This window comes from Phoxinus phoxinus (genome assembly GCF_949152265.1).
Source record: "Phoxinus phoxinus genome assembly, chromosome: 20".
Taxonomy (NCBI): Eukaryota; Metazoa; Chordata; class Actinopteri; order Cypriniformes; family Leuciscidae; genus Phoxinus; species Phoxinus phoxinus.
Genome location: NC_136895.1, coordinates 27,936,102 through 27,950,558, shown reverse-complemented (window position 1 = coordinate 27,950,558; position 14,457 = coordinate 27,936,102). Strand labels below are relative to the sequence as shown.

The window sequence follows — 14,457 nt, the reverse complement described above, 5'->3', positions numbered from 1 at the left end:
AGTTTTGATAGGGAATCTCTGGAGATTGATGTTGAAGAGTCAGGTGATCCGTTCATTTTCTCATGAGCGTCCCAGCGCTGTTAGACAGTTATTGCTGAAGACTGGAGGAGTTGTGTGTGGTTTATCAGCCGGAGCTGTGATTGGTCACATTATAGCAGGAAATGAACTTCCTGTTACAGCATTAGCAGGATTAGCTGGAGCGGCCGGAGCTTTTGCAGCAATACAGTGACAGTTTTCACACTTCATTTTAGGTTAAAATGTTGCAATGACTCTAATCTCTTCAGATTTTTTGCAACTTCAACATGAAAAAAAAAATCTGATTTCTGCAACAGACATTTTCTAAATTTCCTTTTTTAATTTCTCGTCATCAAAAAGACATTCATGAATTACATTTGATTTTTGTATGTTTTATTTTGAAGAAATCCATAACTGTTGAAATGACACTTTTTTTGAATCTTCGTTTTCTGTGTGAATATGTTTGACCAGGTAATTCTTTATTTCTGATTTCATTTGTAATTCTGATATGTCTGTCAGTTGTTGGATTGTATTAACGTTGTTTTGTGTTTTTAAAATATTCAGAATATATGATTGATAATGTATTGGAGATATAACAATGTGTTTTTATGTACTGTGGAACAAGAAAGTCCATTGTGATCTCCAGAAGGGCATCTTAAACTGGAGCAATACTGATTTTTTTAATAAACTTATGCTGTGCTTTCATCCTCACCTATCCTCCATTGATGTAACACAATTAATGTCATCTTTCATTTTATGAACTTGACACATATTTGGCTTTTAGAACCAATGTTCAACAAGAAATGCTATGGCAAACATATTTGCCTCCACAATAAATGTCCTATTTGATAGCAAATGGAAATATCTTTTAATCTTTGAGGCTTCATTTTTACATATTGTTTTACATCATGGCACGCACTCATTTCTGTGAAGGAATAGAGGATGCATACACATCTACTTTCATTGTCCTTCATCAGCCTTCTGTTATTGTGTAGATTGGCAGTTGTAACATTGTCTTGGAAAGGCGGGGCTTAGCAAACCTGTCAATCACTGATATGATTCAGCAGAAAGGCGAATGAGAGACTTGCACCGGGATCAGAAGAAATAACTTTCATTTGTGAGGAATAGTGTGCATCTATAACTGATTGTGATTACCCGTTTTGCTCTATAGACATGTCTTTGTTATAGTCAAAGTATGGAGATTTGCCACTGTTATTTAGCAATCCAAATATTAATGATAAACTATAATAATAAACATCTTAAACTATAATAATAAACTTCGCACTGTAATTTTATATTACATTAAAAAAAAAAAAAAATTAATGCAAGTTTTCATTGTCAATTGAAGACAGTTTTAGTTTTCCCTCTTCATACAGGTGCATAGTCTTGTGGCAACAATTTCTATTGAACCATCATCACTGCGTAAGAGACACTCTGAATCCAATTGTCTTTTAAAAAGTATTTATTCTTGCAAGAAGGCCGAGTCACCGCACAGAAGTTACGTTGTAGAGTGAGTGAGAGAAAGCAGGACGAGCTGGGCCACCTTTATACTCGCCTCAAGGTCCCCTTTCTTATTTTCGGTGCACATTGCCAAATAAGGGACACATTGTTACACATGCTTCTATTCATCAATAGCTGACGCTAGTAACATCAAATTTAGATGTACACTGACCTCTAGGACCCTCCCACATTTTACCCAAAATTGGGTTGAAACAACCCAGCATTTTTTAGAGTGTATAAATACATACAGGTGCATGTATATATATTTAAGAAAAATGTGTTATTTATATATAAAATATTTATATATAATATAAATTATATATAAATCTATATACAGTATATACATGCAAATATTTCTTAAATATATACAAGCATATGTGTGTATTTATATATATATGTATACACACACACACACACACACACACACACATATATATATATATATATATATACACACACAGCACATGTATTATGTAAACACAAACTTTTATTTCGGATGTGATTAATGGCGATTAATAGCCCTATTTAAAATACAATAAAATATACTTTTTTCCACTAAGGCAGGAGGGCCCCATGAGAGTTGGTCAGTGGTGAATATTATTCTGAAAAACATCAGTCATCCGTGTTACAAGATGGCGTACAAGGGAAGGGAATGTTTTGAAAGAATTTGGTGTTTATACGCTTGCTAAAACACTACAGATGACTTACAAAAACAGCAGATTGCATAAGACCCTATTCCTCAGCGGGGATCGTGCAGAAACCTTCTGGCAAGAATAAAGTATGTCAAAGGCAAGAGGGTTTGGTTTTCATTGCAGTCTGACCACTACGTAGATGATTTCTGTAACAGAGTAAAGGCAGAGAAGAGAAGCAGGACACACAGTGATGATAATAAAAAGGAGGATCTTTATTGAATAATTGTAGTTGGTATGCCTTCACAATTGTATGGCCATTAAACTGACAACTCATGTCTTACTTTTGCAGTTCAGTTATTATCTACATGATTACATAGAATTTCAGCAAACTATTCTCTTTCTGATTACACAACAGATCAAGCTAAAATATAAGAACAGATAAAACAAATGATTATACAGATTAGTAAAACAAGTACAAATGTTTAAGACATATAGAGGAAATCAAAGAATATATCATCAAGAAGGAGCAACAGAGATTCACCTCTGGATGCGTAAAAGACTGTCACTACACTCATGATGTGGACCAGACCTTCAGTCACCTCTCAAATAAAACACACAAGATGCTTTTCAGAAAGGCTGATCAGTTAAAATCTGTTCTTTTTGTATCACAATAAGAAATCAAAGCTACAACAAACTAGAAAGTAAACTAAAGTGAAATTCAAATCATATTTAGATATTTTTTTTATTCCATACATGTGTATCTATAAAATCACTGATTAAACAAGTTCTGATCAAAGACTAGAGTGCCAACATTGATTACGATTACACCAATAATGCGATTACTTCTAATAATCAGAGTAAGGTCTTAATCGCTTACATTAGGATGTTTAGATAATAATAATAATACATTTTATTTGTAATGCACTTTTCTTAAACCCAAAGTGCGTACAGTAAAATAAACAGAAACAACAAGGATGATAAAACAATTAAGGAAAAGCAGCCTTAAACAAATGTGTCTTAGTCGACCTTTTGAAGTGTCCCAACGTTGGTGCATTTCTAATTATCGGAGGGAGCAGATTCCATAGCTTGGGGGCTTTGTGTGAGAAGGCTCTTTCCCCCATGGTCTTAAGCTTACACACAGGCTGATGCAGTAGAAGAGAGTTAGATGAACGGAGAGAACGTGATGGAGTATAAGGGCTAATGAGATCACAAAGATACACTGGTGCAGTCCCATATCGTGCCTTGCACCGGTGTAATATGTTCACGAGGAGAGGTACGAGTGAGCACCCGGGCGGCAGAGTTTTGAATGTACTGTAGCCTGCTCAATGATTTAGCTGGAAGGCCAGAGAACAAGGCATTACAATAGTCTAACCTAGTTGTAATGAAGGCATGTATGAGCCTTTCTGAGTCTGCAAAGGAGAGAAAAGGTCTAAGTCGAGCCACATTTCTCAGATGGTAAAAAGCAGTTTTAGATATGTGTTTTATATGTGCTTCAGTTCAAATATTAACTGTGGATCAAAAATTACACCAAGATTACGCATCTGTGAAGTGGGAATTACCATGCTAGAGTCAATAATCACATTTATCTGCTCAGCCTTACGAGCAGCCGCCACTGTACCAATCTGCATCAATTCTGTTTTGGAGCCGTTCAGTTTCAGGAAGTTATTTTGCATCCATATGCTAATCTCTGCTAGACAACTATGCAAAGCTGTTAATGAGCAATGTACATCAGGACTAGTAGTGATGTAAATCTGCGTATCATCCGCATAACAGTGATACCCAAGGCCATGTTTTCTGATGATCTGCCCACGTGGAAGCATGTAAATGTTAAATAAAATTGGACCCAACACTGAACCCTGAGGAACTCCCTGTCGAATAGGCACGGTATCAGATTTAAGGTTACCCAAGCTTACAAACTGGGCACGATTCGTTAAATAAGACCGAAACCAACTAAAAACTACTCCAGAAAGACCCAGCCAATTTTCCAGCCTGTCCAGCAACAAAGAGTGACAGAGTGTCGAAGGCAGCACTAAGGTCTAATAAGACCAGAATACTGCATGCACCTAGCCTGGGTTTCCCCATACTGCCTTTGCGCAGCGCGATTTTATTCACGCTGAAAGGCAGTCTGGAGACCATGGACCAGATTTTCGCCTCGTTTAGGGAACCAATCACAGAACGGGGAGGGAGCAGCAAGACGATGACGACATGCGACACAACTAAGCAGTTTGTTTATATCTATGGATTCAACATGGCAGCAGACGCGATTCACGCAAAGCTACCTTTTGATGCAGCCTTAGATATTGTTCTAAGTAGTTTAGAACGCAAGTTTATTTTGAAAAAAGAGCAGCTTTTGGCGTCTCTACATACGTCGTCTGGTATAATGGAAACGATTGGCTATGAGCTACGTACAGTACAGGCGCATTTGATAGACATTCTTAGCACCCAATAAACGGCGCCGGGCATTCGTAAACCACGCCTCAAATACGAGAAAATGCACATGTGGTTCCCAGACCCAAGTCTCAACGAGAATTGGGTCTGGCGTTAGCCAGGCTAGCATGCACCAGAATCTGCCGCAATAAGAAGATCATTTACGACCCTCACTAAAGCTGTCTCAGTACTATGCCCTTTTCTGAACCCAGATTGAAAAGGTTCAAGAAGACTGTTCAGTGTTAAGTGATGATTTAACTGAACAGCCACAACACGCTCCAGAACTTTAGCCAAGAATGGAAGATTAGAAATAGGCCTGTAATTGGACAAATCAGAGACATCACAACCAGGCTTCTTAGGGACTGGTGTAATGGCAGCTATTTTTAATTCTGGAGGAATAATTCCAGAACTCAACGATAAATTCACGATGGAAGTCATATGAGGGCAGATTGATGCAAGGCAGTTCGTAATAACTGAACAGGGAACCGGATCTAAAATACTGGTGGTTGAATTCATAGACTTAACTGTACTTGTAATAAAATCGAAAGGTACATTTCGGGGGATGTAAAGGCTGAGTATCAACTGGCTCAACTGGGGTATTAGAGATTAAGGAGCTGTATATGTCCTCAATCTTTCCAGTGAAATAATGTAGAAACTTATTACACTGGTCAACCGAGGAGTGAACAATGGCCTTAGTTGGTTTGAGAAGATTATCAACAGTCTTAAATAAAGATTTGGAATTTGTTGCAGCATTCCCAATGATGATAGGTTTTACGTGCAGTATTTAGAGCAGAATGGTAGGCAGCCTGATGTTGAGTGTAGAGAGATTGGTGTACCGTCAGGTCAGATTTCTTGTACTTCCGTTCTAATTGCCTTCCAGCAGCTTTCATTTAAACGCAACTCAGGGGTATACCATGGACAGGATTTCCTAAATGTGACAACCCGTTCATGCAGAGGTGCAGACTCATCCAAAAGTGCAGATAGCATGGAATTATAGTGCTCAACGGAATTAGTAATGGGAAGCCCAGAGAGAGAAGTAGAAAAGAGAGTGAAATCTATGTGCTTGATGTTACAAAATTTAATAATGCGCTTAGAGATGGCTCGTGGAGACATGACATTCATGTCAAAAGTAACAAGTCTATGGTCACTTATACTCATATCAATACCATCCAGAGATTGAATATCAACACCAGCAGATGACACGAGCAGAACTCTTCACTCCAGTTTACATGCAATTTTCATTATTCTGATTATTCGCTAATAAGTATGGTCATTCCACACTCAGATAGGCATACAATGTTACCGGCATACATTGTTTTAATCTACTCACATCAAATAAAATAAAATAAAAATGATGGACGGTGTCTACTGGAAATCATTCGGCGCCGTGATGAACATCGCAATGCTGGGTTTGCTTTACCTGTTACAATGCAATATTGCCAAAATCCCACTATAATCGCATTATGAGGGTGCATGTAAACGTACTGGTGATAGCTCAACTGGCTTTACTATTAGCAACTCCAAGAACAACTCCACCAACAGCTCCAGTGATGGCTCCAACACCTGCTCCAATAAGAGCTCCAGTACTAGCTCCGCTACCAATAGCTCCAGCAGCAACAGCTCCGGTAGAAGCCGCTGCACCAATACAAGCTGAAAGAGTAGCTCCAGCAACAGAACCTGTAAAAGTAGCTCCTCCAGCACTAACAGCTGTTACAGCAGCTCCAATACCAGCTCCAACACCAGCTCCAACACCAGTTAAAAGCAATGCTCCAACAGCCAGTCCACCAACAACAAAAGCTGCCATTTGAAAATAACTCTTGTACTCGGAAAAAAACTTTTCAAATCCATTTTGGCTCTGAGCTTCTAACTCTGCTCTGACTCTCTCCTCTGTTTCCTTTACCACTCTCGCAATCTCCTCTTTACTTAGATTCTTCTCTTGTTGTTTTCTCTCCTCTTCATCTCTCTGTCTCTGTTCTTCTTCCTCTCGTTTGAATCTCTGAGCATCTTCATACATCTGATTACTGTAGTGTCCTCCTCCATTCTCCTCTATCATTGTGTCAATCTTCTGCAGTAGATCGTTCACCTGCTCTCTGTTATTCTGATCTTTAGGCCGGTGACACACTGGATGCGTGGCGTGAGCGTGGCGTTTCTGTTGCGTGTCAGCTGCGTGGCGGATGCGTCGCGTTTTCTGTGTCTTTACACACCAGAAGCGTGCCTGACGCGGCGCTGGCGCGCTGCTGCTGCTGTAGGTGACAGAGGGATGCCACCGACAGACCAGGCTTCACGACAACAGTTTAAACTTTTTTCACACACCTACACCTTCCAAAATCAGATTTTCAAAAATAGACTATGTTTGACAGCTGCAATATTTGAAAATCGATATAATTTTTTTTTTTTTTAAATTACATTTATATCTGAATTTATGTCAACCTATAGACTTTCAAACATTAAAATGTCATTAATTAATATGTAATTGTGTACAAAATGACATATAAACATATTTTCCTATTCAATTTTGCCTGGAAACGCTTCCAACACGCTTGCGTGTCGCGTGAAAAATAGGCGTCGGTTCTATTTCTAGCATGCACGCGTTTTCCGCGCGGCTCGTGCCGCGCCTGAGACGCGCGTCTCACGCAGGCAGTCTGCAAGCTCTAACCTGTTAACATGGGAGCCGAAATAAAAACGGACACGCCACGCAGCTGAGACGCTCACGCCACGCATCCAGTGTGTCACCGGCCTTATTGTCTAACACGTGATATCTGCCTCCACACTGATCAACTAGACGACTTAATTTGTTGTTCTTAGTAACGAGTTGCTCTATGGTCTCTCCTTCTAACTGATCTCCATTAGTGAAGAGAATGATGGAGTATTTTAACACCTCCTGACCAAACAACATCTCAATGAGCTGAGGAATCTGCTGCTCCTGTTCAGTGAATCTATCAATTACTCTGAGAACAATGAGAAAAGCGTGCGGTCCAGGACTGGATTTAAAAACACTTTTTGCTACCTCCATTATTAAGTCTTCAGTTGGGATAGAAGTGTCAAAGAATCCAGGAGTATCAACTACAGACACAGATCTGCCTAACACATCAGCATGTTCCACCGAACAATCACGGGTTACTGAACTCGCACTCCTCTGAGATGTAAATTTTTTCTGTCCCAGTATTGTGTTTCCAGCAGCACTCTTCCCAACACCACTTTTACCCAGAAGAACAATCTGTCTGGATGAACGTCTATCGACAGGAATATCCTGGATGTTGATTTGAATTCTTTGCTTTGGTTTTTTCGGTACTGAAAAAAAAGAAGAAGATGGAGATGGATAAATGTAAAAGGGGTAGAGATATATGAATGTCCATGAATTGGCATGAATATTATGTTAAATGTGTATGACTATATCTTACAGTTAACATACAGTAAATACCAATTACACAGGCAGATAATATCAGGCAATATCACTGCTATTATAAACCTAAAAAATATACATATCACATTTTCTTGTCCTGAAAGGTTTTCCTTTGTTGGTTGGTACTATAATCTCTTTTGGCAAACAGATATTGTGGCCATAATGATAAATTAATGAATTAATTTATTAATAAGTAAGGAATCTCAATTCCTACATTAATAATATTATGCATGGCTATTAAAATATTCCCTTTAAATAGTCAAAATAAACTTACGATTCTCCATGTTCCTCATGAAAACTTTAGATATCAGAGAATTGACTTGAGCACTTGGTTCATTCGTCTTGTTGTTGAAACTGTGGAATCTGCCCTCATATTTCTGAATGAGTTTCTTCAAGGTTTCAGTCTCCGTAATGAGTTGATTTATGCTCTTGTTTTCATTGTTGAGTTGATCTTCTCCAGTGAAGAGAATCCAGGCATTCTGCATGCGTTTTTCTCCCAGTATCTTCTCAATCTTCTCCACAGCTTCTTGATCTTTTTCAGTGAATCTGTCAGACTGGAGAACCATGAGATACGCACAGAGGCCTGACTCACTTTTCTGCAGAAACTCTTCATATTTATTCAGCTCTTCCTCACTCTCTGTACCAGAAAATCCCGGTGTGTCATAAACAGTGATCGGTAATTTACAAACATCGCCGTCTTCACCAGCAAAATCTTGAGTGACTGAAATTTTCTCTGATGTGAAAGCTTCTTGTCCCAGTATTGTGTTTCCTGATGTACTTTTCCCAACTCCAGTTTTTCCCAGCAAGAACAAATTCAGACGCAGATTTGACAGCATTTTTGTCATCTCCATTTTTATTTCGTAGCCTATAAATAAATAAAATAACATGAAGTAAAAGGAAAAAACACATGAAAAACAAGTTATTAGTTATCAGATTTACACTTACAGTACACATCTATGGTGCTTTTTACAAATAATTTATAATTAGGATTAAAGTACAAAGTAAAAGCAAAAAGTAAAAAATTACCTATACAATAAATTAAATGTTTAAATATAAAGTGCTTATATTTAATATAAGTGAAGTGTAACATTCAACCATTGTAACTTATGCTTCTATTAAGGACCACAAGTAAATAACTGTGACATCTGAATTTAAAAGAAATATAATAATAAAGTGCTTTACTATTTTTTCCTGTTCTTGTTAAACAAATTCGAAAATTCATGTATACAATAATATATTTTAGCATTATAAATACTACTGTGACTAAAGAGATTACACGTACTGGTGGATTAAACAAAACAAATATATTTTGGTAATCACCAATACTCTTAGTTTAGGGCAGCTGAAACTTACATTAAGTGGTGGTCTAATATATTTGTAATTCATAAATTCATAAAAGCAACTGTAGCAAGAAAATATAGTGTGTGGTCAGCTGTTGCCAGGCTGATTTCATTCTTGAAAGTTCTGTTACACTGCAGCTTTACTGAACATATGTAGAGACTAACCTATGTATTGCTAGCCATACATTAATAAAGTTCTTCATTTACATGAGTGACTGCTTCTACACCTGGAGTGTTTGCAACTTGAGTCTGTCTACACATATATTAGACTAGGGAGTGTTGTGTAACACAGAGTCAGTAGTAGGCTAGTAGCACTCTCAGTTTGAAGTCAGAAAAGAGCTGTGGAGATGTCATCAATATCATACACTTCCTTCTCATAGCTCACATGAGAAGTGGCATGGGACTGTGAGCAAATTTGTAGTTATGGCCCAAATACATTTTTCTCTCTATTTTAATTTAGGCCGCTTGTCCACCAAAGCTGTTGCTTGATCTAGAACATCCCGCCCCTCCTCCACTGTGATTGGACGGCTGGGTAAAAAGTGACAGTGATGAGCGCTGCGTTTCACCCAGAGCCATATATAGAGAGAGAGTTAAGACAACTCCATTGTGTTATTGTTACTCTCCAAGGGTGGAGTTTTTTAGGCAGTGTTTCTGTTGACTATTGCCTGTCTATATTAGCCTGTGTTTCAGCTCAGCTGATTTTTGGATTGACGGGAAAGGGAGATGGAAGTTTATAAGTAAGATTTAAAAACAATGCTTAAAAGCACCAAGCCGTTAAAAAAAAACTAATCATACTTGACTTATAAATTATATAGCCTACTGTATATAATTTGTCCCGTTTTTGTCTCCTTTATCTCTTTCAACACAAGAAGCACACACGATCTGGACCCTGAAGACTCCTGCACTGACGCTGTACCCTCTTCAGTCTCAGCTCCTTGGATTTTGCAAGACTTTTGCTGACTTGAGCATTCTCTCTTTGTCGGACATTACAAGAATAACATAGAGGAAAGAACCGACAACATGCTTGACGTGCATTTTTTTTTTAGACATTTATAAATCCCATTGTGCTAAATCAGTGCAAAAGTCTCTCTCTCCATAGCCTATATATATATATAGCCCATATAAGTAATTGACAAATAAAGCTTCACAAAGGCGTTTTTTAAAAATCTTTTCAAAACTGATGTAGCCTAATGTATATTTTTGAGAACAATGTATTTAAACAAGTTTCTGTTGTAAACATTTCTAAGTGTTTAAATTCACCTGACATGGAAAGTGTACCAACCTACACATACTTGAAAGCAGTTTTTACCAGTATTTGAGATCTAAAAACTTTTCACTCTGCCACGATCATTAAGGCTCCTCTGGACGATACATTATCATGTATACTGTAATTACAATAATAAAAGAGCCATGTTTGCAGTTGTGCCACCCTGACATGCACATTTCTGGACATAAGTTTTTAAATTATCTCAACAGCTTTAAAACTACTGAAATTTATACAATTTGTTTATATGAAAGGTTAAAATGATGCCATAGAATTTCGTTTTTTAATTGATTATTCTCAAGACACCATTTTAAAAAGTTTTTAGACTGTTCATTTGTGCGGACAGTTGCACAAGCTGACATTTTTGGGGGTTTAAGATAAAATATGATAAAATATGTATTATTTAAATGTACTAAAAATTGATTTAAACTAAATAGATTTTATAGATTAAAGTGATGAATTTGTCAAATTATGTTAAAAGGAAAGTGTGTGTGTGTGTGTGTGTGTGTGTGTGTGTGTGTGTGTGTGTGTGTGTGTGTGTGTGTGTGTGTGTGTGTGTGTGTGTGTGTGTGTGTGTGTGTGTGTGTGTAGAAACAAACTTTGTTGTGTTATTTGCATGGTTTTTACTGTGAAGCTGCTTTGATACAATCTGTCACAATCTACAATCTGTTGATTTGACTTGACTAAACATTAAATATTAGCAGATTTTTATATTTTAAAACAACATTGCTTTAACTACATACACATAGCCTACATTCACATATCAGTGTATTATATAGCTACATATTGTAAATCAATGCATATTGACAAACTACCAAAAATCACAGTTCTGCTCTCTAACTCCATCGATTTGAATCGGCGGAACTATATATTGAACTTATGAACTTATATTGAACTTATATTGAACTTCCTGGAACTATCTGAGGTCTACGCAAATCACGTGACAACATTTAGAACTTCCGTTATCGCAACTCTCTCTCTCTCTATGGCTCTGGTTTTACCCGGTGAAAAACACCGAGCGCTCAGCGCTTCAGCGTGAAAAATACGCTCAGCGCCTAAAAACGCGGCGCTCCCATTGAAAACAATTGGGGAAATACGCCAATGTAACAACCAACACTTTATGATGATTCCAATGAGTAGCCTACAGTTATCCAATCCCATCCTCTGTTGAGGCAAACACATTTGAGGTGTTTTTTTTTTTTTTTTTTTTTTTTTTTTTTTTTTTCACATGTAGCCTACAGCTATGTGGTAAATGAGTTTCCATCATATTTCATGCGCATGTCTTATTGGATAAAAAAAAATCTGCCTCAATTGAGCACATGCGTTTATGTTTATGTGCATCTTAGAGTTTCCATCCAGCATTCTTTTATGTGATAATCCAAAATTCATAACTTCACTTCATTAAGTGAGAAACATAACGGGCGCCTCATCTGTAGCCTACTGTCGCCTGTTTGCTTTCGATTCTATTCTGTGTTGATGCGTGTAGAAAGGGTTTCCGAAACGCATTCTGTTTGTTCACTTGTACGTATGTGTGTAAATGTTTGGCCATTTATAATAAAACCTCAGAATTGCATTATTTTGCATTATGTTTATCATGACTGACCGATGACGAGGACACCAAATGCACTTTATTTGACCCAACTCCGTTTGCACACTGTAACGCAATAAATTAGACTCATTCAGGGCCGGAGTGGGGCCACTTTTCAGCCCGGGAGATTCAGGCCCAAGACCGGCCCACTTTTCCATGGTGGAATTCAAATTAGCATTTTTTCCAAATTGGATAAATGAAGCAACAGTTCAGCTCTTACAATTGTGTAGTTTGTATTAATACCATGGTTCAACAAATAATGTAAAGGTTAAATAATAATTCACAGAAGAAGTTAACAAAAAATATTCCACTATTCCAGAAGAATAGGTTGATAAATTAACAAAAGCAGAAAGAAAGATAGAAAGAAAGCATTTGAAATGTATCCCACTCTTCCACAAAGCGGCATATTGAACTAATGTTACAGTTCTGCTGCTCAGATAGCAACAATAATTAAGAGGTCATTTTACTGCATACACAGATCAAGCATGAGTTTTGTTATCAATATTAAATTGCATAATATTTGCAAAGTCTATGAATCGCCATGACATGTATTGAGTGATACAAAAAGGCTAATATTTTAATTAAATTTTATATTTTGCTTGTGAATAGTGTAACAAGTAGAATTAGGTACTGCGCCTTTAAGGTGCAACGCACCCTGTTGATCCCTCTCTCAGAGTGGGCAGTCGTTATGAGGAGCGCGAGCTGTGAACATCGCATGTATGCGTGCAAGCTCGTTTATTATTTCTGATGTCCTTATCCTGCTTTTATTTCTAATAAGTAACGCAGTTGTTGTTAGTAGTGTTTTGCAAACTGCCCATGTGTGCGTGGGGTCGACGACGACGCTGATAATAAATCACCACTGTGGAATATCATTCTTCTTACGTGCGTCTTTGCTTACAGCTGACTACAACCATTTGGGCAAGCAATCCGGCCCCTTTTATTTAAACAAAAGCGTTACAATAGGTTGACAACGATACAACGGTAGCCTATTAGCCGAATAATTACGTTGCAGCGCTATTGCTAGGCCTATCTCTCTTTACCTGCTTGCCACTTGTGTTTGTCCTCTTGAAAATAAATCTGTAAGCTTGGCACATTTGGCAGCATCCTCCTCCAATGCCTTTCTTTTTTTCAACCTGGCTTTTTCAGCCCCTCCTGGCCTCTTCATCCCATCCATACTCCCTGACGCGTACCGTTACGGTAGGGCCGGCCCAGCTATCGGTACCTGAGAAAACGTTTTGGAAAAGACGCGCTATGGACCCAACCAACTATAGGGGAGGGGAGGGGAGAACTGCCTCACGTGGAACAACCCATGCAGAGGCTGCGCGCTGCGGTGTCCGAATGCGGAACGTGTGTAGCCTAATATTGTAACTAACGTGACAAATGTAAAAAAAAAAAAAAGATCGACCGGCCCAAAAGTGAAGCGGCCCACCGGGAATTCTCCCGATTCTCCCGATTACCCACTCCGGGCCTGGACTCATTTATATAATTCAGTGTAGGCCTATACTTTTTTACTTCAACTAGGAATAAACGCCAGTGAAGAGAACTATGGATACACTTATTAAACCCAGTTCGGCTCAGTCGCTGTTGGTGTTAATTTAACTGTCTCCACTACTTAATATCACAAAGAAAGTTGTTATCCTTACCCGTCCGTAAATGCACTTCGAGATACAAGTGAAAATGCTGGAGCCTGCAGTGCTGATTAAAGACTTGACAGATGTTCTGAGATTACTTTCGATTTCACATTTTATGAGTTTAAAAATGTTGAAAGGCGGAGCAAATTTGACTTGTTCTACAAGTTAAAATGTAACTTTGCTTTTACGTTTTTTTTATTTCTTGATCTTGACTAGCCTTTCACACCAGCAGCGACTTTGTCGCTCAACCCATTCTGTCAGTGCGAGTCTGCAACTCCGCTCAGTGCCGCTGGCAACGCTATAACGCCTCGCTTTGGGGGGTGTCTTTTGCGAGTGTGTTTACTCTATGTTTTTTCAACACACACATTCCGAAATAGACAAGCTTTGTTTCCAAATGCCCCAAGCAAAGATCCTGTAAATTTTACAAACTTTTATAAACCCTGCCAATATATCACAATGAACACATCCAAAATGAAATATTTAACACACACACGCACGCACGCACGCACCCCCTTATATATATATATATAGGGGAGAGCGGGGCACAACCTAACGCATTTTGGTTTTGGCTCAATTATTTAAAAAATAATTAGGTTAGATTAATAATTTTTTTTACACAAGAAACATACACATCTCTGCTACAAATGAACACTTAAA

The 14,457-nt window shown here is 38.1% G+C and overlaps 1 protein-coding gene across 1 annotated transcript; it reads right to left on the bottom strand.

Annotated features, from left to right (window-relative positions):
• Positions 1-2,398: 2,398 nt before the first annotated feature.
• Positions 2,399-13,915, bottom strand: LOC306987982 (GTPase IMAP family member 8-like). The gene is made up of 5 exons (XM_079592663.1): positions 13,813-13,915; positions 8,252-8,842; positions 7,308-7,865; positions 4,709-6,677; positions 2,399-4,210 (listed from the first exon to the last, which is right to left on the bottom strand). Exons 2-4 carry the CDS (start codon positions 8,826-8,828, stop codon positions 6,070-6,072), a joined length of 1,743 nt encoding a protein of 580 aa, XP_079448789.1. The 5' UTR covers positions 8,829-8,842; positions 13,813-13,915; the 3' UTR covers positions 2,399-4,210; positions 4,709-6,069.
• Positions 13,916-14,457: the final 542 nt, after the last annotated feature.

Coding starts and splice junctions, on each gene's coding strand:
- LOC306987982 (XM_079592663.1), bottom strand. CDS start 8,828: ATGGAGATGACAAAAATGCTGTCAAATCTGCGTCTGAATTTGTTCTTG. Junction 7,866..8,251: donor CATGAGGAACATGGAGAATC/GTAAGTTTATTT, acceptor CTTTTTTTTCAG/TACCGAAAAAACCAAAGCAA. Junction 6,678..7,307: donor CGTGTTAGACAATAAGGCCG/GTGACACACTGG, acceptor ACCGGCCTAAAG/ATCAGAATAACAGAGAGCAG.